At 46.9% G+C, this 27,770-nt stretch overlaps 1 protein-coding gene and 1 long non-coding RNA gene across 10 annotated transcripts in view; one reads left to right on the forward strand and one right to left on the reverse strand.

The window, feature by feature from the left end:
- MTCL1 (microtubule crosslinking factor 1) overlaps nucleotides 1–27,770 on the reverse strand; it is a 129,150-nt gene that overhangs the window by 49,211 nt on the left and 52,169 nt on the right. For 4 of the 9 annotated variants that reach the window (XM_060200683.1, XM_060200686.1, XM_060200679.1 and 1 more), the window contains exons 4-7: nucleotides 15,941–16,000; nucleotides 14,256–14,333; nucleotides 7,320–8,654; nucleotides 5,939–6,097 (exon numbers count right to left, since the gene is read on the reverse strand). In XM_060200683.1, coding sequence (XP_060056666.1) covers nucleotides 5,939–6,097; nucleotides 7,320–8,654; nucleotides 14,256–14,333; nucleotides 15,941–16,000 — 1,632 coding nt within the window. The remainder of the gene's footprint in view (nucleotides 1–5,938; nucleotides 6,098–7,319; nucleotides 8,655–14,255; nucleotides 14,334–15,940; nucleotides 16,001–27,770) is intronic. The other 5 variants (XM_007517158.3, XM_060200681.1, XM_060200687.1 and 2 more) reach the window with 2 other exon arrangements.
- LOC132540948 (uncharacterized) overlaps nucleotides 1–27,770 on the forward strand; it is a 60,812-nt gene that overhangs the window by 13,079 nt on the left and 19,963 nt on the right. The gene's annotated exons all lie outside the window — the stretch shown is intronic.

Genomic DNA, 27,770 nt, shown 5'->3' on the forward strand with positions numbered 1-27,770 from the left:
GCTTTCTCTGTAACTGTTTCAAGCCTGTCAGGAGTAGACATACGATTCCTTTTCATTTTTCTTATTTTGTTTTTTATTTTAATGAGAGGTAGAGAAAAAGACACAGAAACCAGAGCACTGCTCAGCTCTGGCTTCTACGGTGATGTGGGGGAGTGAACCTGAGACTTCAGAACTCCAGGCACCAAAGTCTTTTTGCAAAACCATTATGTCTCCCCTGCCCTGCCCTGACTCTTTGTTTAAGCACAGTGTTTGTGTCATATGAGAAGCAAACTTACTGCACAGATTTGTTCTCTGTTAAAATGCATCAGCAAGGATATAGTTTCTATTTTTCTTCTCAGAGTTATTATTGCTGCTACTGGAACTGTTGCCACTACTACTAAGAGAAGCAAGAGTTCAGCCTGGGCAAAAATACTCACATAAATTATCTTCCCCCGAACGTGAAAATCTGTAAGCAAGAACCAGAGAAAGAGGGGCCAGGTGGTGGTGCACCTAGTTAAGCACACACATCACAGTGTACAAGGACCCAGGTTCAAGCCCCCGGTCCCCACCTACAAAGCGAAAGCTTCACAAGTGGTGAAGTGGGGCTGCAGGTGTCTCTTTCTGTCTCTTGTCCTCTCTATCTTCCTCTCCCCTATAAATTTCACAAATATGATTTGAGAAATTGATACTTAAGGGGGTTGGGGCAAGGGAGATAGTGTAATGGTTATGCAAAGAGACATTCATGCCTGAGACTCCAAAGTCACAGGTTCAATCTCCTGGAGCACCAAAAGCCACAGCTAAGTAGTGCTCTGATAAAAACGAACAAAATCCCCTACTTAAAAAAAAAAATCCTTTCAATTTTAGCTCAGAACTTTATTTCTTCTATTTAGCAATTACTACTAGGTCACTCCACTCCCACCCCCTGCACCTCTTCAGAACTAGGCAAAGAACTGAAGGACATCAAGCGTGTATTGGAGGAGCTGAATTGAGTCAACTAGTAGGAAACGGGAGGGTATTTAAGAGAGAGAGGGGAAGGGGAGGGAAAGAGAACAGCTACTGGCTTTATTCCTTTTTAAATATTTTTTTATTTTTATTATTAGAGACAGAGAGAAATTGAGAGGAGGGGAAGATAGAGAGGGAGAGAGACAGAGAGACACCCGCAGCCCTGCTTCACCACTTGTGAAGCTTACTTTCCTCCTGCAGGTGGGGACCAGGTGGGTCGTTATGTAGTGTCAATGTGAGCGCTGAAGCAGGTGTGGCACCACCTGGCCCCTGGCTTTATTCTTGATGAACCTGTTTGCCTTTCCTGGCAGCAAATGTGTCACAGAGGGCAAATCTTCAACAAAGCAGCTTCTCTGGCTGGGTGGCCCTGCTAACTTAGGGGAATGCCGCGCACGGCTTCTTCCATCATGACCTTCACAAAATGAATCAGGAATTCATTTCCATTAAAAGGCTTCTACGAGTTTTGCTGATTAGAAGTGTCCATTGTACAACACTTTAACCCAGTGTGATATTCCAAGACCAAATCTGTCGTGGCGACATCCACCTCAGAGACAGACAGCCAGCTCTCCTGAGCCCGAGACTCCACAAAGGAGTATTTCTGTATTTGGCTCCTCAAATAAAAGGGACAACTAGGGAACTGCCAGACTTAGCCTTGAACATTTTCTCGTAAAAGTATTTTAAAATGTAGCATGTTTGCATACATAACTGAGTTTTGGTGGTTGTGTGTGTGTGTGTGTGTGTGTGTGTGTGTGTGTGTGAAAAATTCTTAAGTCAATTTAAAAAAAGATTAAAATACTGGGGCTTGCACATAGTACGAAGTACAAGGACCCGCATAAGGATCCCAGTTCAAGGCCCTGGCTTCCGACCTTCAGGGGGGTCGCTTCATAAGTGGTGAAGCAGGTCTGCAGGTGTCTGTCTTTCTCTCCCCCCGTCTTCCCCTCCTCTCTCCATTTCTGTCTTATCCAAAAAATAAAAGATAAATAAAATAAAACCTGATATTTATCTTCTGATTGACTATTTTCTCTTCTGCAAAATTAAGCTCCCTAGACACTAGTTTTCTTAGGAGGTTCTGTTTTGTCTTTTAAAACATTTAAGATGAAAGAAAATCAGAAATATCTTTACAACTTAAGATTGTTCATATAGGTAAGAGCTGGCTCTGCAGTCATTGTGTCATTTATGGAAATAACCCTTGAGAAGAAAGAAGCTCTTGTGGGAGCATCCAGGACCAGTGTGTGTGCTTGGGGGTGGTGGTGGTGGTGGTGGTGGTGGTACTGAGCCCTCTTCTGCACAAAGCACTGCTACTCAAAGAAGGGCAAGGAGAGTACAGTAGTGGGCTTGACAGATACTCTGGGCCCAGTTCTAGCAACCAGCTGGGGACCCTAATAGCGAGCCCCTTCCTTCTCAGAATCTTGTTCTCATTCACAGAATGTGAGCACTAGTCTGAATACCTGGTGGTGTCTTCTGAGTTACTGATACGTTGATCCATGGTCCTAAATTATCTTAAGGCAACAACTCTACTAAGCTACCTTTTGCAAAGGTTTATTACTATTTATTATGAAGCTTTCTCTCTCTCTGTCTCTCTCTCTCCGTCTCTCTCTCTCCCCCTCTCTCTCCCTCTCTCTCCTTCTCTCCAACAATCACTGCCAGTTTCTGACACGATACAATGCATGCCTGTATATAGGCGGCAGTGGGAAGAGTTATCACTGCCGTACTGCTGAAAGAGAAGGACCCAGGAAAAACGTGAGACGAGCAGTATGGTCTGTCCTGGTGTCTCAAGGTACCATGATTCTGTGTGTCCTGCCTTGAAGGGTGGAGCTGTATCTCCTTTCACACAGCTGATCACAGAGATGAGCGCTGATGTGTTCAGCCAGAGTAGTGTTTCCCATAGAAGATCAGGATTCAGGGAGTGGAAAAAACGGCAAAGGGCCAGAGTGGGCAGTGAAAACTGGGAATCTGACTAGAGGGGCTATGACAGCCCTTCTCAGCTGGCAGTCTGGAGAACATAGCACCACGCACCATCTTTTATGTTATTAATAACATTCACACACCAGTTAGCGTGCTGAGGTTACTTTGCTGGACTCTGAGATTTCTCCAGAAATAACTGTGTGTGGGGCCGGGTGGTGACACACCTGCTTGGTGCACATGTTATAGTGCCTGAGGACCTGGGTTCGAGCTCCTGGTCCCCACCTGCAGAGGGAAAGCTTCATGAGTGGTGAAGCAGGTTTGCAGGTGTCTCTCTGTCTCTCTCCCTCTCTTCCTCTGGATTTTGGGCTGTTTGTATCCAATAAATAAATAAAGATAATTTTAAAAATAACTGTGTGCATCAGACAGGGCAGTATTCTGACTTCCACTTAATGGAAAAGAAAATGGAGAATCTAAGAAACAAGGAAATAGTGAGCACAGTGGGTTAGAACCCAGGAGCTCTGATACCCAGGGCAGAAGTAATTCCAGCCCAGCAAAATAGATCTGCTACAAAAAGCTAGTGGTACAGTAGTGATTTTCTTTTAAATTTTTAAAATGTATTTTGGAGAGAGGCAGAGAGAAATCAAGTTGGAAAGGGGAGACAGAGAAAGACACCTGCAAGGGCCAGGCAGTGGCGCACCTAGTTAAGTGCACACACCACAGTGCATGAGGACCCAGGTTCAAGCCTCTGGTCCCCACCTGCAGGAGGAAAGCTTCACATGTGGTGAAGCAGGGCTGCATGTGTCTCTTCCTCTCTACCTCCTGCTCCTCTCTCAATTTCTCTGTCTCTCTCCAATAATAAATAAATAAATAAAAATTTTTAAGTGAGTTCTAATGATCAGTCTCACTCTAATAAATAGAGAAAGATACCTGCAACACTACTTCACAGCTTCTGAAGCTTCCTCCCTGTAGGTGGGGACTAAGGGCTTGAACCTGAGTCCTTGTATACTGTAATTTTTTTTTTTGCTACAGTATTAATTACTGGCTGGGAACTTGTCTTACACGGTTTCTATTCTCTAAATTCATATCCTGTAAATTTCACACTCAAGGCATTTGAAATGTATATGATTTTGAGTTTGCTCAAAATCACCTAAGCAGTCAGCATTCTCATCTGAAGACCTTTTGTATAGACTGATCAAATGGACTTCACTGTAAATTCTATAGAAATACAAGACACATTAGGCACTAAATTTGTAGGGAGGGAGTGCCCAATTATGTGGTGTTTTGTTTTACTTGTGGTGTAAAGGAACATCTTACCTGCAACTCTGGAAGGCAAACACATCAAAGTCTGATAGGGTGTCATCTCTCTGACTCTATGTCTCCATGACACACCTCTGCGTGGCCCACCGTAACTTCCCTCTGTGACATCGATTTGGATATGACCTTTTCAGGGATGGTGGGTGGGACTGTATATGATATTTCTGACAGTTATTTCTGCTTTTATTTCAGTCTGTCGGAAGTGGTTTGCATGTGCTTGTGTGCCCAATGAATAATGGCAGAGTTGTGACATAGTCTCTTCAAGGAAAGGGGGCAAAGAACCTCAACTCATAGAAGATAATCTGAATCCATGCATCGCCTCTGATAACAGAACCAGCAGCCTGACCATATGGCATTAGCGGCAACTGCTTCCCTGCACTTCATCGCCTGGCTTTTGTCTTTTTTTCCCCTGTCCCCAGTGAGCTTGTTTCTGTGTGTGACAGTTCTCTTTCCCCACCTCTGCCCTCTGGGAAATGAGCCCGTCACCTCCCCACCGGGGCTAATGGATTAGTAATCTTCATTCAGGCAAATATGTTGCTCTAACCCCGTGGTAACCTGCCTTCACCAGCATTACCAGAGTCAGATTCATTCCTTGAGGACACTTGTCTTTCTATCCCGGGTGGAATTATCTGCATTGAAGGGCTTTTGCTGACAGGGCTACCGGCACAGCTGTTTCATACGATGGGGAATCTGGTGGCTGGAAGCTTTGTTGACACCGGGTTACTATGGTGACAAAGACTCCTTAAAAACCGTAGTATAGTCACAGGCCCTTTGGAATAGAACTAAAATAGTCCTACTAACTATCTACAAAACGGAGACACCACCCTCCCCACCACCAACTCTTCATCTGCACTATTCCAGCCTTTAGGTTCATGATGAGTCAACAATTTGTTTGGCTTTATATGTTAACTCTCTTTTCAGCCACCAGGTTCCAGATGCTACCATGATTCTGACCAGACGTCCCTGGACAGACAACCCCACCAATGTGTCCTGGAGCTCCGCTTCCCCAGAGCCCCACTCCAGAGAAAGGCAGACTGGGAGTATGGATCGACCTGTCAATGCCCATGTTCAGCGGGGAAGCAATTCCAGAAGCCAGACCTCCCACCTTCTGCATCCCACAATGACCTTGGGTCCATACTCCCAGAGGGATAAAGAATAGGAAAGCTATCAGGGGAGGGGATGGGATACGGAGTTCTGGTGGTGGGAATTGTGTGGAGTTGTACCCCTCTTATCCTATGGTTTTGTCAGTGTTTCCTTTTTATAAAATTAAAAAAAAAAAAAAAAAAAAAGCCCTAGGTCAGGAGCTTACAGCCTAATTCCACAGAGGGGATGGGATAGGCACTGTCACCAGAACTGGAGGTCAGGTGTTGGGAGGCACAGGGAAGGTCAGTATCCTCCGGACAAGCCAAATCAAAGCTTGGCTTTCGTCCTGTGCTGCTATTTGACAGTCTGCATTTCCAGGCGTCTACAGGCCCTGGTGAAACAGCTTGCACAGCACCTGACTTTAGCAGGGTCAGCAATTCCCTTGCACTCGCTCAATGTAACCCCCGCGCCCCCCCCCCAAGGCTGCATGCAGAGCACGAGACTCCACCTGGTTCCACCTCCTCCCGCTAGGTTACCCCCTACGTGTCTCGGACCCAGGCTGGCGCGACATCACACACTGAACCACACAGCAAGAAGGAGACGGGAAGGTAAGGGACGGGGAGGGGTGGCCGGTGGGACCAGCCAGCTTGCTGACCTCTAGACTGAAACAGCTCTGGCCTCCAGGCCGGAAGTTGCCCGTGTCCCCATCAGCTCGGCGGTGCAGCAGCTCCCGCGTGGTGCGTGTGCGCAGGGGCTCCTGCTCATTCCCTCTCTCCAGGCCCAGCTGCCATTCCATCTGATCTCTCAGTTTGGACTGTTGTTAGGTGCACGGGAGGGGTTTGGTAGTGGTCGTTGTTGTTGTTTGATTTTTAAATTAAAAACAAAAGGACAAGAAGGGTGGGGGAGCGGGGAGGGGGATAAAGAAAACAAGAATGGGTGAGGGAGATGACTGAGAACACTACCAGACGAAGAAGAGGGGGCTAGAAAAGCGAACGCAGTGGCCCAAGAGACGGAAGAGAACAGAACCGAAATGAGGACGAGCAAAACGATGAGCTGAAAGATCTGTACAGCAAAAGAGAGAGAGAGAGAGAGGGAGGCGGGGGAGAATGCAGAACACAGGTTATGAGGCGCATGCGGTGGGGTGGGGGGCGGTGCATGAATCCAAGACTCAACTGCAAGCACACCGGCCGTGAAGGATACAGAGACAAGGCCCCTCCTTCCTCGCTTGAGGTCGAGCAGCAAAAGCCATAATCCAGGCGGCAGTGGGGCCACGCACCCCAGAGCTGTGCATGAGAGCAGTCCTGAGACGCCTACTCCACCCGGCCCTCAGCCTTGGCTAGAGGAGGGCGGCAGGAGCGAGCCAGCAGTGAGATCTTTCCATCAAAACCATCCTCTCAGGATTGTGCGCCTCTCCAAGCATTGTGGCTCATCTTCCAGTGGGACTGGGGGGGTTGGGGTGGGGGTGGGGGGAGAGGAGGTGGAAGGGGAGGACCTGGCTACCTTGGGCCTTTCAGACCTGTTGACTGCGTCCCTCTGGCAATAAACACAAGGAGGGATGCAGACGTTCCTGAGAGAGAGTCTGCTAGTTACTCTGACTGTGAAATGAGTTTGTACTTTTTCTTTCTTTCTTTCTTTTTTTTTTTTTAAGCTGCTCTTTGCTTCTTCTTGGAGATAGCTGGTTTGAGACACACACACAAAAAAAAAATTAAAAAATAAAAAGATGAGAGGGCAAAAGTTGTGCTGATCCCTATCATTTCCATTGACATTAGCCTTGTTTCATGAGGGACGGTCTCTAAGCCTAGAACAGTGGTGCAGTTAAAACAAGAGAAAAAAAAAAAAAGGAAATAAAAGAGAACTGAAAAAAAAATCACCCAACTAACAGCAAGGGTTTGGTTGACACTTTGAGGCTTTAGTACAATGCAGGTTTGAAATCATAACCAAGCAGCTGTGAGCAGAATGAGTTCGAGTGCAGCAATGCCAGCAAGGAGGAGGAAGAGCAAGACGGGGCAGGGAGGCAGAGCCAGGAGCCCCCTTACCTGCAAGTCTGGCACCAGCTCCTTCCCCAGGTTCCCGATGGGGGAGTCCCGGGACACGGAGGTCATGGTGGAGAGGAAACTAGCAGACTCCGTGAGCTGGGGCAAGGAGGACAGGCCTTCCAAACGTTCCCGCAGGCCGTCCCCGATGCGGTTCACCTGCTCTAGGAAGGCCTGCAGCTCTTTCCTGAAAGCCTTCATCTTCACGTTGAGGGTCCCGAGCACTCGGGGTTCACCCTTGCCCCCCTCATCCTTTTCCCTTTCCCCTTGGCCGGCGGGTCCCGGCGAGGGCTCGCCACCGCCCTGGGGCAGCCCCGGGTCCTGGGCGAAGTGGTCGGTGTCGGTGATGAGCCTCTCCACGGTGCGCTCCAGCCGCTCGGCCTCGTGCCTTATGCTCAGCAGACACTCCGAGTCCTCGCGGGCCCGCAGGAGCTCCGCCTGGCTCGTCTCGCTCCCCTCCTCCGGCTTCTCCTCCTCGGGCATCTCCTCCGAGTCGCTCTCTCCTCCGATGGGGCCTTCCCGCTTGGGCTGAGGCAGCCGGCCCTCCTCCCCGTCACTCTCCTTCTTGCCGGCGTCGCTGTCCGCGTCGCTGTCCCGGGGGCTGGGGGCGCGCAGGCCCAGGTGGGCGGCCAGGTCGTAGCGCTGGACGTTGGACAGCAGCACCCGGTTTTCGTACTGCAACTTCAGCACCTTCCCACTCAGCTCGTTGATCTGGAGCCTGGCGGACTTGAGCTCCTCCTGCAGAGAAGCCCCAGCCGCGCCCTTGGCCGCGCTGTCCCCCAGCCGCCCTGGCTCTGGCTCTGGCTCTGGCCGCGGCGGCTCGAACTTGAACTTGCTCAGCTCGTGGGTCAACTGCCGGTTGTGGTCTTCGATCTCAGATATGGACCTCCGGAGCAGCTCCGCTTCCTCCTCCACAAACTGCAGGTGCCGCCGGAGCTCCGTGGAGGACTCCAGGGAGTCGCCGAAGGGTGAGGTAGGAATGCTTGGGATGTGGTCCCGGCTGATACCCTCTCGTTCGTACTGGCTCCGCATGTCCTCCATCTCTGCCTTGAGGCCTCGGTTCTCCACCTCCAGCTCCACGATCTTCCGGCCCAAGATGTTGGCTTCTTCCTCCACCAACTTGAGTCGCAACTTCAGCTCGGCCTCCCGGGTGCTGGGGGGTCCACCTACTTCCCCAGTGGGGAGGGGGCTGTCCACGTCGCCATAGAGAGCTTTGTACTTCTGGAGCTCCTGCTCCAACTCGTCCTTCTCCCTTCCCAACTTGGCCATCTTTTTGCGCATCAGGGAGCCTTCCTCTTTGGCAAATTGAAGCTGGCACCTCAAATCGGCACTGTCATCCTGCCAGGAAAGAACAGCCCGAGAGAAGGGTTATTTGAAAATAACAAATGTTCGTGTTTTTTGATGATTTCCCTTGCACCTCGCCTCTGACACACACACACACACACACAAACAGGAAACACTGGTCTTCCCTTCAGTGTGCCAAGTTGCATGTGGAGAGGGTCAAGACAAAGCCAAGGCCTGCCTGTGGCCTGCGAACAGAGGACGTGGCCAAGGCCTATACAGTCTGTAGCTTTGTCGCAGAAACCAGATAAACCACAAAGTTAAGTCTGGAAAACAAAACAAAACAAAAACACATGCATATGAAGATCGTTGTACACGGAACGAGTGAAGAAGGAGAAGACAAAATGAAGCCCGTCAGGAAGGCCAGGATTTCTCATTATCTGGTGGACCCCATCTGGCTTGTCAGCAACACTAGCGAGAGACCTCGGAGCCCCGCTGTGGAAGCCTGAGGATCTGCTTCCACGGGGGGGGGGGGGGGGGGGGCTGCTCACTTCCTCCATGGGGCAGCCCCTTCCTCACTGCAATGTGGCCCAGCAGCCCCAGGAGACAGGGTGGCCAAGTGACCCCAGACCCCGGTTTTCCACTGATTTGCTGAGAACCTGAGACATGGTGATCCACAGAGACGATATGAGAACACACACACACAGCGTGAGACGGCAGGGCATGACGGTGGTTTGAAAGTCAGGGCGCTGAGGTAAGTACAAAGCCCTGACGGTTAGTATAAGCTGGTCACTGCGAACCTAAAACACCTGAGGTACTCGCAACTCTGCCCTATGCAGTTTCAGAGCCTTTGGTTATGTTCCGTTCCTTTTAGTTGCTGGAACACAGCAGGAAATTAGTCTCAGAAACCCAACCGAGGCAAGGAGTTAGTATTTAAAAATCTTGAGGTTTCCAAACAATCTCACTGAAATATAATGGGGGGCTGGGTGGTGGCACACCTGGTTAAGGGCACATGTTACAACAAGGTGCAAGGACCCGGGCTCGAGCCTCCAGTCCCCACCTGTGGGAGGGGGAAGCAGTGTGCAGGTGTGTCTCTTTCCTTCTCTCTCTCCCCTCACCGAGTAAATAAATAAAGATTAAAAAAACAAAAAACACAAGAGCATTCCGGTGGGGTACCGAAGGGTACCCTCTGGTGCTTTAAAAAAAAAAAAAAAAACACTGCTTGGCCAAGGTCAAGATGGTACTTTATTTAATTTTTTAAATATTTATTTATTTCCTGTTTTGTTGCCCTTGTTTTTATTGTTGTTGTAGTTATTATTGTTGTTGTTACTGATATCGTCACTGTTGGATAGGACAGAGAAATGGAGAGAGGAGGGGAAGACAGAGGGGGAGAGAAAGACACCTGCAGACCTGCTTCACCGCCTGTGAAGTGACTCCCCTGTAAGTGGGGAGCCGGGGGCTCGAACCGGGATCCTTACGCCGGTCCTCGCACTTCACGCCATGTGCGCTTAACCCACTGCACCACCGCCTGACTCCCACTTTATTTAATTTTTATTGGATGGAGACAAAGAGAAATTGAGAGGGGTCAAGAGAGACAGAGAAGGAGAGAGACACCTGCAGACTTGCTTCACTGCTCCTGAAGCTTTCCACCTACAGGAGGGGGCCAGGGACTTGAACCTGAGTCCCTGTGCACTGTATCGGGAGTGCTTAACCAGGTGCACCACCACCTGGCCCCAAGCTGGTACTTTGTGGACCAGCTGGAGAGTCAAGTCTGCCTTCCCACTACAGGTTTCCATCCTCTGAAGCTGTCTGAACTCTCTGGTTTGGTCATGCAAAAATAATCTCTCACACTGAATTCTCACAATGAATGGGCTTCATGACCAATTTCCTCAATCATTATCAGAAGTTTCAATGGGGCTGTTATGGGGGATCAGAGACTCTGGCAAAGACTTCACACAAGAAACTTCAACAGTATGTCCTACGGTAGCCACACCCCATCAGGGAAGGGGACCTCAGCAAATCCATCTCCGGAACTATTCAGCCCTCTGGGTGGGAACGGCCTCTGTCAGGCTTGTGCGCGAGATGGGTGGAGAGAGGGAGGACACGGCACAAAGTCAGAACTTTCCCCTATGCCGCCGCAGTATGGTGCCAGGGTTAAAATAGAGACAGCTCTCATGTTAATGCAGGTACCCACACTGCTGAGCTACTTCTCCAGCCCTGGAAATGAATATGGTTTCCCAGTTAATATTGGGCAAGATGGCTCATTCACTTTGCTCCAAACCCTATCTCTCTGCATGTTAGGCGAGTGCTACGTGGATATAAATGTCACTGAGAGGACACTAGTTTCCATATTCTAAGAACTTTCCACACTCAAGATTCAGCTTGTTTGGGACCAGAGAGACATAAAAGAGCTCTGTGACTAACTAGAAATAAAACTCTCTGTCCAATCACATTGAACAAAATGGCTTTATTTTCATTGCTGGGATAATAAATGATTTTAAAAACATACTATATACAATATATATGCTATACAAGATGACTGCTTTAACCCTAATATAAAGGAAAACACTGGGGGCCAGGCGGTGGTGCACCTGATTAAGCGCACATATTACTAAGCACAAGGACCTGGGTTCGAATCCTTTTTATCAGTGGTAAAGCAGGTCTACAGGTGTCTAATGTTCTGTCCCTGTCCTCTCAATTTCTCTCTACCCTATCTAATAAAAATTAGGAAAAAATGGGGGCGTAGGAATAGCTGCCGCCAGGAACACAGGACTGGTAGTGCAGGCGCTGAGCCCCAAAGAAAACCCTGGCAGCAATAAAAAAAAAATCATTCATTTCAGTAAATTATTTCCTGGTTCTATGTAGCAGATATTGGCATATTACTGTTTAAATAACCCAGCTTCTTAGTACTTCCAAAAGCAGATCAAATAAAGCACCTTTTTCTATTGTTACATAGACAGATTGGCAAGAAACCCCCAATACAGAGAGGTCTCTGTTCTTCACAGAATGTCATTTATACTAAAATACATATCAACAGTGACAGAAAGACAAGGCAAGGGACTGGGTGGTGGCACACCTGGTTGAATGCACATGTTACAGTGTGCAAGGACCTGGGTTCAAGCCCTAGTCCCCACCTGCAGGGGGGAAGCTTCCTGAATAGTGAAGCAGGGCTGCAGGTGTCTCTCTGCATCTCTCCCCCCTGTCTTCCCCTTTCCAAACTATTTCTGACTGTTTCTACCCAATAAAGACAATAAAAATAAATAAATAAATTCATTAAAAAAAAAAAAGACAAGTCAAGACCTAGCCCCATCAGTATCTTAATAATCAATGCCTCTCCTCTGTCCCAAATCACCTAAATGATCCTCTCCACCTTGAAAGACAAAAACAAGGGAGTCGGGCAGTAGCACAGCAGGTTAAGCGCACATGGTGCAAAGCGCAAGGACCCGTGTAAGGATTCTGGTTCAAGCCCCCAGCTCCCCAACTGTAAGGGAGTCGCTTCACAGGCGGTGAAGCAGGTCTGCAGGTGTCTATCTTCCTCTCCCCCTCTCTGTCTTCCCCATCTCTCTCTATTTCTCTCAGTCCTATCCATCTACAACAACAATAACTACAACAGTAAAACAACAAGGGCAACAAAAAAAGGGAAAATAAAGATTTAAAAAAGAAAGACAAAAACAGAGCTCACAGAAGAGAATGGTGCCAGCCCCAGGGAACCTCTACCCTCTGCCCACCTCAGCCTGGCATTCTAGCTGGGGTAGAACCACCTGTTGTGATGAATCCCCTGAGCCTACTGCCGTGGAGACTAGCAACTGCTGAGTCCTTGGTCTGGTAGAGGTTGAGGAAGAGCAGATGAAGTGCTGTAACTCGCACATTTTAGAAAGCTTGTGTCTCAGGCCAAGAGCCAAGGAGTCTTGAGTGATTTCTTTGGGGGTGGGGGGGGGGCGTCCTTCCCAAATAATTAAACTAAGACTTGAGAAGAGAGGGACGATCTCTCATAGACACATGAAATGTTGGTCTTCCCCATGAGTTCTCAAATACTTGGTTGTAAGTAAAGTAATTGTCAGCACCTCCTTATAAAGGTAACACACACCTTCCCAAGCAGTCCTCAAATCACCTTGTTTCCTGGAAACCTTGAGCCTGACACCATGTCCACTTCATATTCCATTCCTCAGAAACCTGAACATATCTAACACCTATGGAGAGCAGTCTAGAGAGCTCTCAGAAGTCTAGAATTGGACCTACCCTATGACCCTGCAATTCCTCTCCTGGGGATAGATCCTTAGGAACCAAACATGCCCATCCAAAAATATTTGTGTGCACCTATATTCATAGCAGCACAATTTGGAGAAGCCAAAACCTGGAAGCAACCCAGGTGTTCAACAACAGATGAGTGACTGAGCAAGTTGTGGTCTATATACACAATGGAATATTACTCAGCTGTAAAAAATGGTGAGTTCACTGTTTCAGCCCCTCTTGGATGGGGCTTGAAGAAATCATGTTAAGTGAGATTAGCCAGAAACAGAAAGATGAATATGGGATGATCTCACTCATAGGCAGAAGTTGAAAAACAAGATCAGAAGGGAAAAGACAAAGCAGAACTTGGACTGGAGTTGGTGCATTGCGCCAAAGTAAAGGACTCTGGGGTGGGGGGAGGGCTCAGGTCTTAGAACATGATGGCGGAGGAGGACCTAGTGGGGGCTGAATTGTTATGTGGAAAACTGAGAAATGTTACACATGTACAAACTATTGTATTTTATTGTTGACTGTAAACCATTAATCCCCAATAAAGAAATTTTAAAAGGAGGGATAAAACAGATTATAAAATATTAGTCCATCACATATAATCTAAATATATATTGTTTTGGGAAGCTGGGAAAAAAAAAAAACCTGAACATAAACCAGGATCATCCTCCTTTGCCTCCTTAAGCCTAAGCCTTTGTCAGAGAAGTGAGATCTTTATGACATATTGTAAAGAGCATCTGTCAATTACCTTAAAATTGATCAACATATCCCCAACGTCTTCTTATTCCTTAAAGAAGAAACTGTACACACACCAGGAATTCTAGCATTTGGGTAAAGCATGCCGTCATTTCTACTTAGCACCCATGCACTATCAGGCCTGCCACCAAGAGTAAAGCAGTTTTAAAAAAGAAATCTTTGAAGCCAAGGGAGTGTATGTACTTGGGGGGTGGGTGGTCACTCAGGTCCAGTCTGGGGCCTATTATAGAAAGGGTGGGAGTGAGTAAAGAAAAAAGGGGAGGTTGAGGGGAATGGACTCAGTGTGTCCAGGGAGTGGGGTGGGAATTCTCTGGTTAATAAGATGGGGAATCCCAACCTCAGCACAAGCAGAGGGAGGCTGGATCCCTATCTTATCTTGTAGCCACAGACGTTCTAACACTCTGCCAGGGCTCTAGGGGAGGGGTCTAGGCCAGATCCGAAGCTGAAGGACCTTGAGATGTAGTTTCAAGAATCATCAGAGGAGGCAAAAGGGTGAACACGACACGGAGGGAAGGACACACGCTGTACCGTCACCACTGCCACCATCCAGAAAGGCCTTGCCAAGCAACAAAAATATATCGCTAGGGGCATATATTCTTTGGCTTGCAAGTCTGACATCTAGCCAGCACCCCAAGCGCCACTGACTCGCCGTCGCGGTCCTACCTTGCGCCGGGGTGCCAGTTTCCTTTGAGTTTTGGTTGTAGACCTGCAGTTCCCAAGACGGTCCGCTCCACCACTCTGCTGGACAGAAACTCCTTTCTCAATGGCACTGCACCCATTCCAGTGCCCGGGGTTTCTCATACACTCGTGAGGGAGGATAGTCGCTCAGCCTGATTGAGCCCACAGGTGAAGGCCGTGCTAGGTTGTTTATTCCCGAACAGGACGGCAGTTACTTTTTAAAGGGAAAGGTCTTTTCTGGTCAAGAGCCAGTAAGGGGGATGATACCAGGACCCCAAAGGATAGAAAGAAGTACCTGGCAGGGGGAGGGAGGGTTGACAGGTACAAATTTCCCTGCTGTCAATGGATGCCAATGGGAGTTAGCAGAGGAGAGAGAGGGTGGAGGAGATAAGTTCATCTCTGGTCTTCCCATGGCCTGGCTCTCTATAAAGGGTAGGATAGGGACCAATGGGTCTGGAACATGGAGGAACCACAAGGAACTGAGTGTGGAATCCATAGCAGCAGGCCAGCCCCAAGGTCTCAGCAAGATTCTTCATTACCAAACGTAGTCTCTCCAATTACTACTGGTTCTGGGAGCTCAGGGAGCTGACTCCAATAACGCCTTTCTTCTCTACAACACCAAAAAACCAGCAGCAAGTTGTTGTGTTATTGTAAAAGGAACCCAGTAAAGCAACTGAGCAGGGAGATAAAGACAGTTCTAAAGAACACACATCACATGCCTAGGAAGGACTAAGCTTTTACCATCTCTTGCTAAGAACAGTCTTTTTCTTTTTTTTTTTTTTTACTCTTATTTATTTATTATTGGATAGAGATAGAGAGAAGTTGGGAGAGGAGAAGTGATAGAAAGGGGGAAAAGACAGAGAGACACCTACAGCCCTGCTTCACCACTTGTGATGCTTTCCCCCTGCAGGTGGGGACCAGGGGCTTGAACCTGGGTCCTTGTGCACTGTAATGCGTGCTCTTAACCAGCTGCACCACCACCTGGCCCCAAAACAGTCTTTTTCTATGAGGACAATTTAAGATGCTATTCAGCTTGTGCATTCAACAACAACAACAAAAAAGCCCAATACTCAAACGATGACTTACTATCACAGTAGCTGTAATATTCTATGGTATGAATGTAGCTAAAGGTCAAAACAGTTTTACTGGGTGGGGGTAGATAGCATAATGGTTATGCAAAGAAACTCTCATGCCTGAGGCTGTGAAGTCTCAGGTTCCATCCCCTGCACCACCGTAAGCCAGAGCTGAGCAGTGCTCTGGCATTTCTCACTGTGTCTTTCTCTCTCTGCATCTCTCTCAAAAATAAAAATAAATAAATAAAATACTTTAAAAAATAACTTTAATAAAAAACCAGTTTTACCAGATCTGAGAACTGCCAGAGCTCTGAACAACACTGAATTATGTTTTTACACAAGGCTAGTTCTTTTTTTTTCCTACTTGAAAAAACCACTGGTTTATCAGTGTGTGAAACAAGGCGAGGTTGTTGGCTTGGAAGGAAATTTTTCATCCCACGGGGTTTTGAATGAGTCCAGACTGTATGGGGGGGGGGGGGGAATGGGAGACGCTAGTGTTTCTTTCAGTAAAGGTAGCACTAATATTTTCTGAGAAAACTCAAAATGAGGTGATTGCCTCTTGAAGAGATAGAACATCAGAATGAAATCTCTCCTTACCTGGTTAAAGGTTTTCTTTTCCTTATATGTTTCCCGACTGCCTCTTCTTTTCAGGGAGCTCTGAAAAAGAGTCAGGTGACACTCAGTTACACAAGGGTCACCTATGAGAGTTTCCCATCCACTGTGTGTGTCCCCTGCTTGTGGAGATGAAGCCTCTATTAACCACTGGAATCAACAAGCCACTTAAGAGTCAATACTTTAAGCAGCCGACTGTTTAAACACAATTGAATAAGCCTGATGAGGTCTTCAGATCCTAAGAAGCTATATATTCAGATTACTGTATTTGATATGTTCCTCATTTTTTTTTTTTTTTTTTTGCTTCAGGGGTTATCACTGGGGCTTGGTGTCAGCACTACAAATCCACCACTCCCAGAGGCCTTCTCCTCCTGACACCCCCCCCCCATTTTATTCAATAGGACAGAGAGAAATTGAGAGAGGACAGAGAGATAGAAAGATGTGAAACCTCCCCCCTGCAAGTGGGGAGTGGGGGCCTTGCACCCGGATCCTTGCGCAGAGGGCAATTTGGATCATTTGTAGTGGCGGGGGGAAGGTGAGAAGGTAGGGCGAGCAGGAATAATGTGTGTAGCAGTATTCCTAGGGCTGCTTCACCTTTCTAGTGATATTTCCTCTCCACTCGCACCACAGAACGGGAATCGTGTTTCTGAGTGTATATGGATAAATGATCAAGAAAAAATAAAGTGGTAGGAAGGAAGAGAAGCATGGCCCTTGTTGATGGAGGAAAAGTAATTTCCATGGCCACGTTCACCATGAATAAGCCCACTTCATGATTCACTGACACTTTTTTATGTTACTTATTTAACTTTAAAACAATTTTTTTTTACTGTATTTATTTATTTATTGGATAGAGACAGCAGAAATTTAAAGGAAGGGGGATACAGAGAGGGAGAAAGACAAGAGAGACAACTGCAGCCCTGCTTCACCACTTGAGAAGCTTTCCCCTCTGCAGGTGGGGGCTGGGGGCTCGAACCCAGGTCCTTGTGCATTGTAACATGTGCACTCAACCAGGTGCGCCACCACTCAGACCCTTATTTATTTAGCTTTTAAAAACTATCTCGGAAGTTGGGCGGTAGCACAGCGTGTTAAGTGCATGTGGTCCAAAGCACAAGGACCCGAGTAAGGATCCTGGTTCGAGCCCCTGGATCCCCACCTGCAGGGGAGTCGCTTCACAGGCGGTGAAGCAGGTCTGCAGGTGTCTGTCTTTCTCTCCCCATCTCTGACTTCCCTTCCTCTCTCCATTTCTCTCTGTCCTATCCAACAACAATGACATCAATAACAACAACAATAAAACAAGGGCAACAAAAGGGAATAAATAACTAAAATAAAATAAACTATCTCTTCATTATTATTGGATAAAGACTGAGAGAAATAGAGAGGAGAGAGAGAGAGAGAGAGACCGACCTGCAATACTGCTTCACCACTTGTGAAGCTTTTCCCCTGCAGGTGGGGACTGGGGGCTTAAACTTGGGTCCTTGCACACTCTAACATGTGCGCTCAACCAGGTGTGTTACTGCCCAGTCCCCACTTAATTGAAAGAGAAAGGGGGAGGGAGGGAGGGAGGCAGGGGGAAGGGGAGAGAGAGACAGAGTAGAAGAACACCAGAGGATCACACGGGCGCACTGAACACCGGAGATCAGGCTTCCGACCCCGTGCTTGCAGCATGACTTTGACTACTGCACCACCTCCCAGGCTGCCCAGCCTGCACCTGCAGCATCTTCCCAGTTCTCTTACTTCACTCATCAGGAAGTGGTGTTGGCTGCGACCTTCAGGAGGCCGGGTCGTTCCCTGTTTTACACACATTACAGGTACCCCTTTGCCAACTCTAGGCCATGGCTGCGTCGTGTTTATGGATAGAAGAGCCAAGAGGACTGAAGTCAAGGGAGAGGAAGTCAAGACAGTTCCTGTTAAGGTCATGTACAAACAGACAGAAATAAAGGACCGGAGGAAGGCTGAGTAGTATTCAAGGGGGAGACAGGAATTTGAAACTGAAAAAAGATCAAGATAATCCCAAAACAAGTTGGAAGAAAGCAGTTTGAAAAGTTCAGCCTTGCTGGCTATCTGTCATTCAGAGCTTGGCAAGTCTATGGCAGGGAAGGGATTCTCCCTCCTGCCATCCTCCCCTGCCAGGGGTTTGCTCTGAGGGTCTGATAGCGAAGCAAGCTCATCACCCCCACTCAGCTCATTGCCTGGCTTTATGCCTCTCCCCACACCTCGACCTGCATCCAAACAGCTCGGGAAGGGGACTTCCGTGCAACTCACTTGCAATTCAACCAGTCCTTACGTTAATTAACTCAGTTCCATAAAATGTCTCTGACACCTGTCTAAGCGTTTTACTCTCAACGGTTAAGTCATGACATTTATTGCAGGAATCTCAGTGTTAAGAAATAATTGGGGGGGGGGGGTCGGACGGTAGTGCAGCGGGTTAAGCGCACCTAGCGAGAAGCTCAAGGACCACCTTAGGATCCCGGTTCGGGCCCCCAGCTCCCCACTTGCAGGGGAGTCGCTTCACAGGCGGTGAAGCAGGTCTGCAGGTGTCTATCTTCCCCTCCTTTCCCCATCTCTCTCTGTCCTATCTAACAATGACGACATCTATAACAACAACAATAGTAACTACAATAACAATAAAAGACAACAAGGGGAACAAAAGGGAAAATAAATAAAAAAAGAATAAATAAATTAGAAAAATAAAAAAGCAAGGGATAGAAATCCTGGCTTTTAAAAAAAGAAAAAAATAACTAGGGGGAGTCAAGCAGTAGTTCAGCGGGTTAAGCACACATGGTGCAAAGCGCAAGGAACCGGCGTAAGGATCCCTGTTCTCTCTTTCTCTCCCCCTCTCTGTCATCCCCTCCTCTCTCCATTTCTCTCTGTCCTATCCAACAATGATGACATCAAGAACTACAACAATAAAACAAGGGTAACAAAAGGCAATAAATAAATAAATAAATATTTTTTTTAAAGAAATAATTAGGGGCCAGGAGGTGGCACACCTGGTTAAGCACACACAACAATGTGCAAGGACCCAGGTTCTAGCTCCTGGTCCCCAACTGCAGTGATGAAGCAGGTCTGTGGGTGTCTCTCTGTTTATCTATCTCCCTCTTTATCTCCCCCAACATCTCTGTCTCTACCCAATTAAAAAAAAACAACTTAAAAAGGATGATTACTTGGAGTGTATTCAAACAATGTTTTGCAGAGTAAATAGTATAATGGTTATTCAAAGAGACTCAAGTCTTCAGCTCCAAGGTCTCAGGTTCAATCCCCCACACCACCCTAAGCCAGAGCTGAGGAGTGGATTGGTAAAAAAATAAATAAATAAATAAATAAATAAATGATAAAACAATGCTTTTGAAGCATACTTAGAAGATTTAGAAATATAACAGTTTACTTTTGAATAACATAGATTTGAACCTGAGTGCATCCATTTATATGGGGTCTCTCTCATAAGTAATTAGTTTCAATATCCACACATTTCTGTATTCACAAATGCAAATGTAACCAGTCATGGATGTGAGATGATTTAACCTATGGATCCTGGGAATGTACAGCCATGAAAAGCAGAATAAGGGATCTGAGAAACTGTGAATTTTGATATGTATGGGTGGTCCTTCAACCAATCCTTTGCAGATTCCAAGCGTTGCATACAATTAAAATTTGGGGGCAGGGATAAAAAGTAACATGCTGATTTTCAACTAGACAGAGATTGGCCCCTACCCCTTGCGCTGTTCAAGTACTACCTGTACATTGAAAATGCAGGTTATAAACAGCATGTACTGCTGCAGTCTGCTTAAAATAGAACTACATGTATGTATTGCAAGTCTGCATTTCAGACTGGAGAAATAAGTATCTAACTTATGAATAGTCATTGTTTGCCGACAGACTTGTGAGTGACTTTTTCTTTAATGTCGTTTTTCATAAGTTCCAAATTATGTACCTTGACTACTATTTCCTTTGAAAAACAATCAGGGAATTAAAACCTGTACTTTAGTGGTCCAGGAGGTGGTACAGTGGATAAAGCACTGGACTCTCAAGGATGAGGTCCTGAGTTCAGTCCCCAGCAGCACATGTACCAGAGTGATGTCTGGTTCTTTCTCTCCTCCCTTCTCATTAATAAATAAATAAAATTGGGGAGTCTGGCGGGAGCGCCGTGGGTTAAGCACACGTGGCACAAAGTGCAAGGACCGGCTTAAGGGTCCCAGTTCAAGCCCCCAGCCCCCCACCAGCAGGGAAGTTGCTTCACAGGTGGTGAAGCAGGTCTGCAAATGTCTGTCTTTCTCTCTCCCCTCTATCTTCCCCTCCTCTCTCCATTTCTCTCTGTCCTATCCAACAATGACGACACCAATAAAAACAACTACAACAATTAAAAAATAAAATAATAAATAAACAAAATATTAAAAAAGAAAAACCCTGTACTTTAAAGAAGTTAGAGAGAAGAGACAATCACTGATCCACGTCGACCTGTGGTGCACGTCACCAGAAGCCACTAGCTGATTTTTTTGGGGTCTCTTTCCATATCATCTTTCTGCTCTTATGGCCTGCCTAAATAAAATAGAAAAAGCCCCAAGGCTTGGGGTACTGCACAGTTACGCCACTGGACTGCAGTGTCCGACACACAGCTACTCCGCTGACTGCAGTGTCTGACACAGAGCTACTCAGCTGACTGCAGTGTCTGACACAGAGCTACTCCACTGACTGCAGTGTCTGACACACAGCTACTCCGCTGACTGCAGTGTCTGACACACAGCTACTCCGCTGACTGCAGTGTCTGACACAGAGCTACTCCACTGACTGCAGTGTCTGACACACAGCTACTCCGCTGACTGCAGTGTCTGACACACAGCTACTCCGCTGACTGCAGTGTCTGACACACAGCTACTCCACTGACTGCAGTGTCTGACACACAGCTACTCCACTGACTGCAGTGTCTGACACACAGCTACTCCACTGGACTGCAGTGTCTGACACACAGCTACTCCGCTGACTGCAGTGTCTGACACACAGCTACTCCACTGACTGCAGTGTCTGACACACAGCTACTCCACTGACTGCAGTGTCTGACACACAGCTACTCCACTGACTGCAGTGTCTGACACACAGCTACTCCACTGGACTGCAGTGTCTGACACACAGCTACTCCGCTGACTGCAGTGTCTGACACACAGCTACTCCACTGGACTGCAGTGTCTGACACACAGCTACTCCACTGACTGCAGTGTCTGACACACAGCTACTCCACTGACTGCAGTGTCTGACACACAGCTACTCCATTGGACGGCAGTGTCTGACACACAGCTACCCCGCTGACTGCAGTGTCTGACACACAGCTACTCCACTGGACTGCAGTGTCTGACACACAGCTACTCCGCTGACTGCAGTGTCTGACACACAGCTACTCCGCTGACTGCAGTGTCTGACACACAGCTACCCCACTGACTGCAGTGTCTGACACAAAGCTACTCCACTGACTGCAGTGTCTGACACACAGCTACTCCACTGACTACAGTGTCTGACACAGTTACTCCACTGGACTGCAGTGTCTGACACACAGTTACTCCACTGGACTGCAGTGTCTGACACACAGCTACTCCACTGACTGCAGTGTCTGACACACAGCTACTCCACTGGACTGCAGTGTCTGACACACAGCTACTCCACTGACTGCAGTGTCTGACACACAGCTACTCCACTGGACTGCAGTATCTGACACAGTTACTCCACTGGACTGCAGTGTCTGACACAGCTACTCCACTGGACTGCAGTGTCTGACACACAGTTACTCCACTGGACTGCATTGTCTGACACAGTTACTCCACTGGACTGCAGTGTCTGACACACAGCTACTCCACTGGACTGCAGTGTCTGACACACAGTTACTCCACTGGACTGCAGTGTCTGACACAGTTACTCCACTGGACTGCAGTGTCTGACACACAGCTACTCCACTGGACTGCAGTGTCTGACACACAGTTACTCCAGTGGACTGCAGTGTCTGACACAGTTACTCCACTGGACTGCAGTGTCTGACACACAGTTCCTGCTCCCAGAGCGCAGACTGCAGTCATCTGGACTCACGGAGCTTCATCCACTGAAGAGTACTGAGTACTCTGGGCACAGCGGCTAAGGGGCCCTGGGTGCAGTAAGGCCAGTTTATTCCTGCCCTGGAGAGTCTCTTCCAAGGAACAATTAAGGAAAAATGTAGACTGTCAAGTAAACTGAGCCCAGAATAGGGGACTTGCCTACTGATTAATTCTACTCTTTATGTTAAGTCTGGTCAACTGCCAGTAAGTCGTGTAAATTCCTACTGAAAATTAAAAAAAAAATAAAATAAAAAAGCTGTAGATTCAGAAATGAGCCCCCACTAAGGTTAATGTCTCTGCAGAACACTGAGGTACAAAATAAAATATGAAGCTAAGCAATTATTTGAATTTCCATGTCAATTCCTTTTGCTTCCTATTTTAAGTGAGTTCCTTCCATAGAATTTTAGAAAGTTAACAAGCTTTCAAATTCTAATGTGTTTCAGAGACTGACTTCAGGCTTAAAATTTAGATTGGTAATAAATGGAAGAAATTAAAAAACTTGGAAGATTTAAAGTGTAGATCAGTGCTAAAGAGAATGGATGTTGGCAGGTAATTTTTGAATTGTTACAAATTCTTACTATTTAGAAAGTTGTTAGTATTATTTTCAGATATTTTTCATTATGTCAGCATTCGAAGTGCAAAAAAAAAAACCCATATACTTGTCATAATCTCACCAAAATGAAATATTTTTGTCTTTAAAATTATCTAAACAAATAAATTAAAATGTTAAGAGGTTTTATCAATGAGCACTATTATTATTATTATTGTTTTAGAATTCCTTCAGTAAGTAACTTTTTTTGTTTGTTTTTATTTTTAATGCCATCATGGTTATTCCTGGGGCTTGGTATCAGCACTATGAAGACACCAATCCTGGTACTCTTTTTTTTTCTTTCTATTTTATTTGATAGGAGAGAGAGAAATTGAGATGCAGATAGAGAGGGAGAGAGAAAAAAGCAGACACCTGCAGCCCTGCTTCACCACTCAGGAAACAGCCTCCCTAGATGGGGGAGAGGATACGTGGGGAGGCTCAAACTCCTGTCTTCAGCATGGTACTGTGAGCACTCAACCAGGTGTGGCAGCACCCAGCCCAGGCATCAGAACTGTATAAAAGATGATGCTGGGAGTTGGGCGGTAGCACAGCAGGGACCCGCGTAAAGATCCTGGTTCGAGCCCCCGGTTCCCCACCTGCAGGGGGGTCGCTTCATAGGTGGTGAAACAGGTCTGCAGGTGTCTGTCTTTCTCTTCTCTCTGTCTTCCCCTCCTCTCTGTCTTCCCCTCCTCTCTCCATTTCTCTCTGTCCTATCCAACAACAACATCAATAACAATAACTACAACAATAAAACAACAAGGGCAACAAAAGGGAATAAATAAATATTTTTTAAAAGATGTCTTCTGATTTTTTTATAAATTCCCCCAAATAGTCAAAATTATTATAATATTAATTTATATATTAATATATAAATTAATAATAATTTATATATATACCATCTATTATTTGTTTAAACCAGAAAAGATGCCCCCACACACACACACACACACACTAGAGCCATCACTGGGGCTTCATGCCTGCATGAGGAATCCACAGCTCCAGTGCTGCTCAGAAGGTTGCCAGCTGTGACCTGGGAGGGACCGTGAGCTCAGCCTGACAGGGATTCTGAAGGTACCCAGGCTCCCGTGCTAAATAGGAATGGGCCTCGGGTCAGACCAGTGTGGTTGACAGTTAACTGTATTCATAGATTTTCCACCTCTGCCCTAATCCAATGTTCTAGTTTGCCTCTCAACTCTGAAAACATCATCCCAGACAATATTTCTAGTCCACCCCCATGTTAGCTGTCAAACTCAAGCAAATATTACTATAGGCCCCTAGAAACACTCCTAAATAGACTTCCTTTTTTCTCTCCACGGCTAAGGTCCCTAATTCTCATCTGTTCGATTTCTACTTTTTGGTTCCTCTTTATTTAACATTTTTTAATTGTCTTGCTTTCTATCTTACGGCCTTTTGGCCACCAAACTGCAGACACTACAATAATTACACCCTGACTTCCCTGGGCAGACGACCTCACTGATGCTTCCTGGAACTCCCGCTCTCTGTAACCCTACCCCCACTAGGGAATGATAGAGACAGGCTGCGGGTATGGATCCATCTGCCAACATCCATGTCCGGCAGAGAAGCAATTACAGAAGCCAGAACTCCCAGAGTTGGTCTATACTCTCAGACAGGCAAATGATAGTGGAATATGACCAGGAGGCTCTGAACCCCAATTTCACCAGGGACCTGAAGTGTCTCTTACCAGGAATCTTGTTTTGATACTATCACTGATGGGGCGGTGAATCTAGAAACTCTTAGGGGGATGTCAGGAACTGTTTCTCTTATCTAGGAGAGAAGAGGGTAAAATGGAAGGATGCGTGGCAGGAGTAGGTATACTTGTGACTTAGAAAAGAAGGCAAGGAGCCTAGTGGTGCAGCACCTGGTTGAGCACACGTTACAATTTGCAAGGACCTGGGTTCAAGCCCCCGGTCCCCAGGTGCATGGGAAAAGCTTTGCTAGTGGTGAAGCAGGGCAACAGGTGTCTCTCTCCCTCTCTATCACCCCCTTCCCTCTTGATTTCTGGCTGTCTCTGTTCAGTAAATAAATACAGATAATAAAAAAAGAAAGGAAAATAAATTTTAAAAGGAAGGCACAACCATAGGGAAAAAATGGGAGAATGATGAACGATATAGGTAGGTAGTTGTAGATATAAAGTCAGCCCATGTCTGTGATCTTGGGAGAACTACTGCAGTTTTCAATGGAGGGAAAGGGGACACAGAACTCTGGTGCTGGGAATTGTGTAGAAATTATACCCCTATTAGCTTACAATTTTGTAAATCGATATTAAATCACTAAGAAAAAGGAAAGAGTGGTCCAGGAGGTGGCTCAGTGGATAAAGCATTGGACTCTCAAGCATGAGGTCCTGAGTTCGATCCCTGGCAGCATATGTACCAGGATAATATGTGGTTCTTCTCTCTCTCCTATCTTTTCCATTAATAAATAACATTTTTTTAAAAAAAGGAAAGGAAAGGACATGGGGGGAAGTAAAGGAATCCACAGCTCCCAGTGGCTATTTATTTATTTATTTTTTACATAGAGAAACTGAGAGGAAAAGGGCGAGATTGAGAGAAAGAGAAACACTTGGAGCACTGTTCCACCACCTGGGAAGCTTCTCCCCTGCAGGTGGGGAATAGAGGCTTGAACCCAGTCTTCAAGCATGATAACATATGTGCTTAATCATGTGTGCCACAACCCAGCCTCAAGATGCTATTCGTTAAGGACAACAGAACTGGCCAGCGGGAGTCGGGTGGTTAAGCGCAGGTGGCGCAAAGTGCAAGGACCGGCATAAGGATCCCGGTTCAAGCCCCGGCTCCCCACCTGCAGGGGGTTCGCTTCACAGGCAGTGAAGCAGGACTGCAGGTGTCTGTCTTTCTCTCCTCCTCTCTGTCATCCCCTCCTCTCTCCATTTCTCTCTGTCCTATCCAACAACAACGACATCAACAACAATAGCTACAACAGCAATAAAAACAACTAGGGCAACAAAAAGGAAATAAATAAATATTTAAAAAAAAAAAAGAACTTGCCAGCAAGGCAAATACTCCCACTAAATTTAAAAGTTGTGTAGCCTTTGCCTTGTCTCAGAAATGAATAGGAATTTAATTGAAGGATTAACCCCCAAGCAGGATTAGCTCTGCAAAGCTGAGGATGCTGAAAAAACATCTTCCCATCCAGGACACAGAAATGCCTAATGGGCATTTTGGGAGAGGGAAGTAACAGAACTCTGAGCTCCCAACCCCATCTAGGCTTCAATGTTTCTGCTAAAAGAGGTTACTCTACAGGGGAGGTCAGCTTGCTGGCCCACATCTGATGAGGAGACCTGCTATCTGCAACAGCTGAGACAGTTACCACCAAAAGGCTCTGAAACAAGTGTCCCTGGGTAGTCTGCGGAGCAAAGACTTTCTTTCTTGTTTAAGATTTACTGATTCACGAGAAATGATAGGAGAGAGAGAAAGGACCAGATATCACTTTGGTATATGTGCTGCCAGGGATTGAACTTAGGACCTCATGCTTGAGAGTTCAATGCCTCATCCACTGGGCCACCTCCCAGACCACTGGAGCAAACACTTTCTTCTTTTTTTTTTCTTTATTAAATCTTTACTTATTTATTTATTGGATAGACACAACCAGAAATTAAGAGGGAAGGGGGTGATAGAGAGGAAGAGAGACAGAGAGACACCCGCAGCCCTGCTTCACCACTTGTGAAGCTTTCCCCCTGCAGGTGGGGACTCGAACCTGGGATCTTGTGCACTATAACATGTGCGCTCAACCAGGTGCATCACCACCGGCCCCTCTGGAGCAAACACTTTCTATTCTCCATTAGCCTCCAAGCATTTCTCAGAATTGCAGATGATTTGATTAGGTCAGCCAGGAAGTGAGCGTCAGGGAGAGAGGCAGGAGAAACCCCTAGAGATACAAGAGCTTTTGAGGCACTGTGCAAAGGGTTGGCCAGTTCGCTGGACCAGTCAAAAGAAAAAAGAAAGAAAAACAAAAGAAAAGAAAACAAAACGCTGGGGCATAAACATGCTTCCAGTTGAATGTCACCTGGGAGCAGAAGAGGAGTCGGCAGGAATAAGACCAGCCCTGGGCTAAGGCTGGGCACAGTGCAGAGCAAAGAAAGGGACCATTTCGCCCCACCCATCTTTGCCCAGCTTGGCAGGAGGCGTCCGGGCAGGCTGCAGGAAAATGAAAATAGCCCCAGGCTCAGGTGACTGAAAGAGGCAGTTTCATTATCTGTAGTGCTATCTTCTGGAAACACACAGAAAAGGGAGGGGAGGCCCCAATCAGAAAGGGGAGGCCCCTATCCATGACTATTTTTGCTTTAGTAGCTCACGAGACAAAACATCCCAGACAGAGTTTAAAAGCACTGGCTGCTGCCAGGCCAGATGTTTCCACAGCAGTCAGAATTCCGAGGCTGACGATGACCACAGTGGCCCTGTCACAAAGCCCAAGGAATTTCCTCCAGCTACAGGCAGTCTGCTCCCTGCAGAGAGCTGCTCCTTCCCACAGTTCTAAGTCTGTGTCCAGCTGAGGACGGACCTGTGAACGACACTCGAGGCACAGCAAGCAGGGTGGAAACAACAGTGACAGGCCTCGAGGCCATCCCACAGCAGGGGCCCGGGAAAAAGTGGAGATTCTATGACCATATCAGTCTAGATTTTTGTTTCTTTGTTTGTTTTCTAAAAGACACTAAATCTATGACTAGCTTCTCCCATGAAATGCTCACTGGAGGAAACACAAATGGTGTTTCCAAATGGTCCGGGAGGTGGTGCAGTTGATAAAGCACCGGACTCTCAAGCATGAGGTCCTGAGTTCAATCCTCAGCAGCACATGTACCAGAGTGATGTCTGGTTCTTTCTCTCTATCCCCTCCTATCATTTCTCATGAATAAGTAAATAAAATCTTAGAGAGAGAGAAAACCACTTCACCAATGTGTCCTGGAAACTGCCCCCCCCCCCCAGAGCCCTGCCCCACTAGAGAAAGATAGAAACAGTCTGGGGGTGTGGATCCACCTGCCAATGTCCATGTCCAGTGGAGAAGCAATTACAGAAGCCAGACCTTTCACCTTCTGCACCCCATAAAGAATTTAGGTCCATACTCCCAGAGGGATAAAGAATAGGGAAGCTTCCAATGGAGGGGAGGGGATGAGGAACTC

Source organism: Erinaceus europaeus, chromosome 10 (assembly GCF_950295315.1).
Source record: "Erinaceus europaeus chromosome 10, mEriEur2.1, whole genome shotgun sequence".
NCBI classification, from domain to species: domain Eukaryota; kingdom Metazoa; phylum Chordata; class Mammalia; order Eulipotyphla; family Erinaceidae; genus Erinaceus; species Erinaceus europaeus.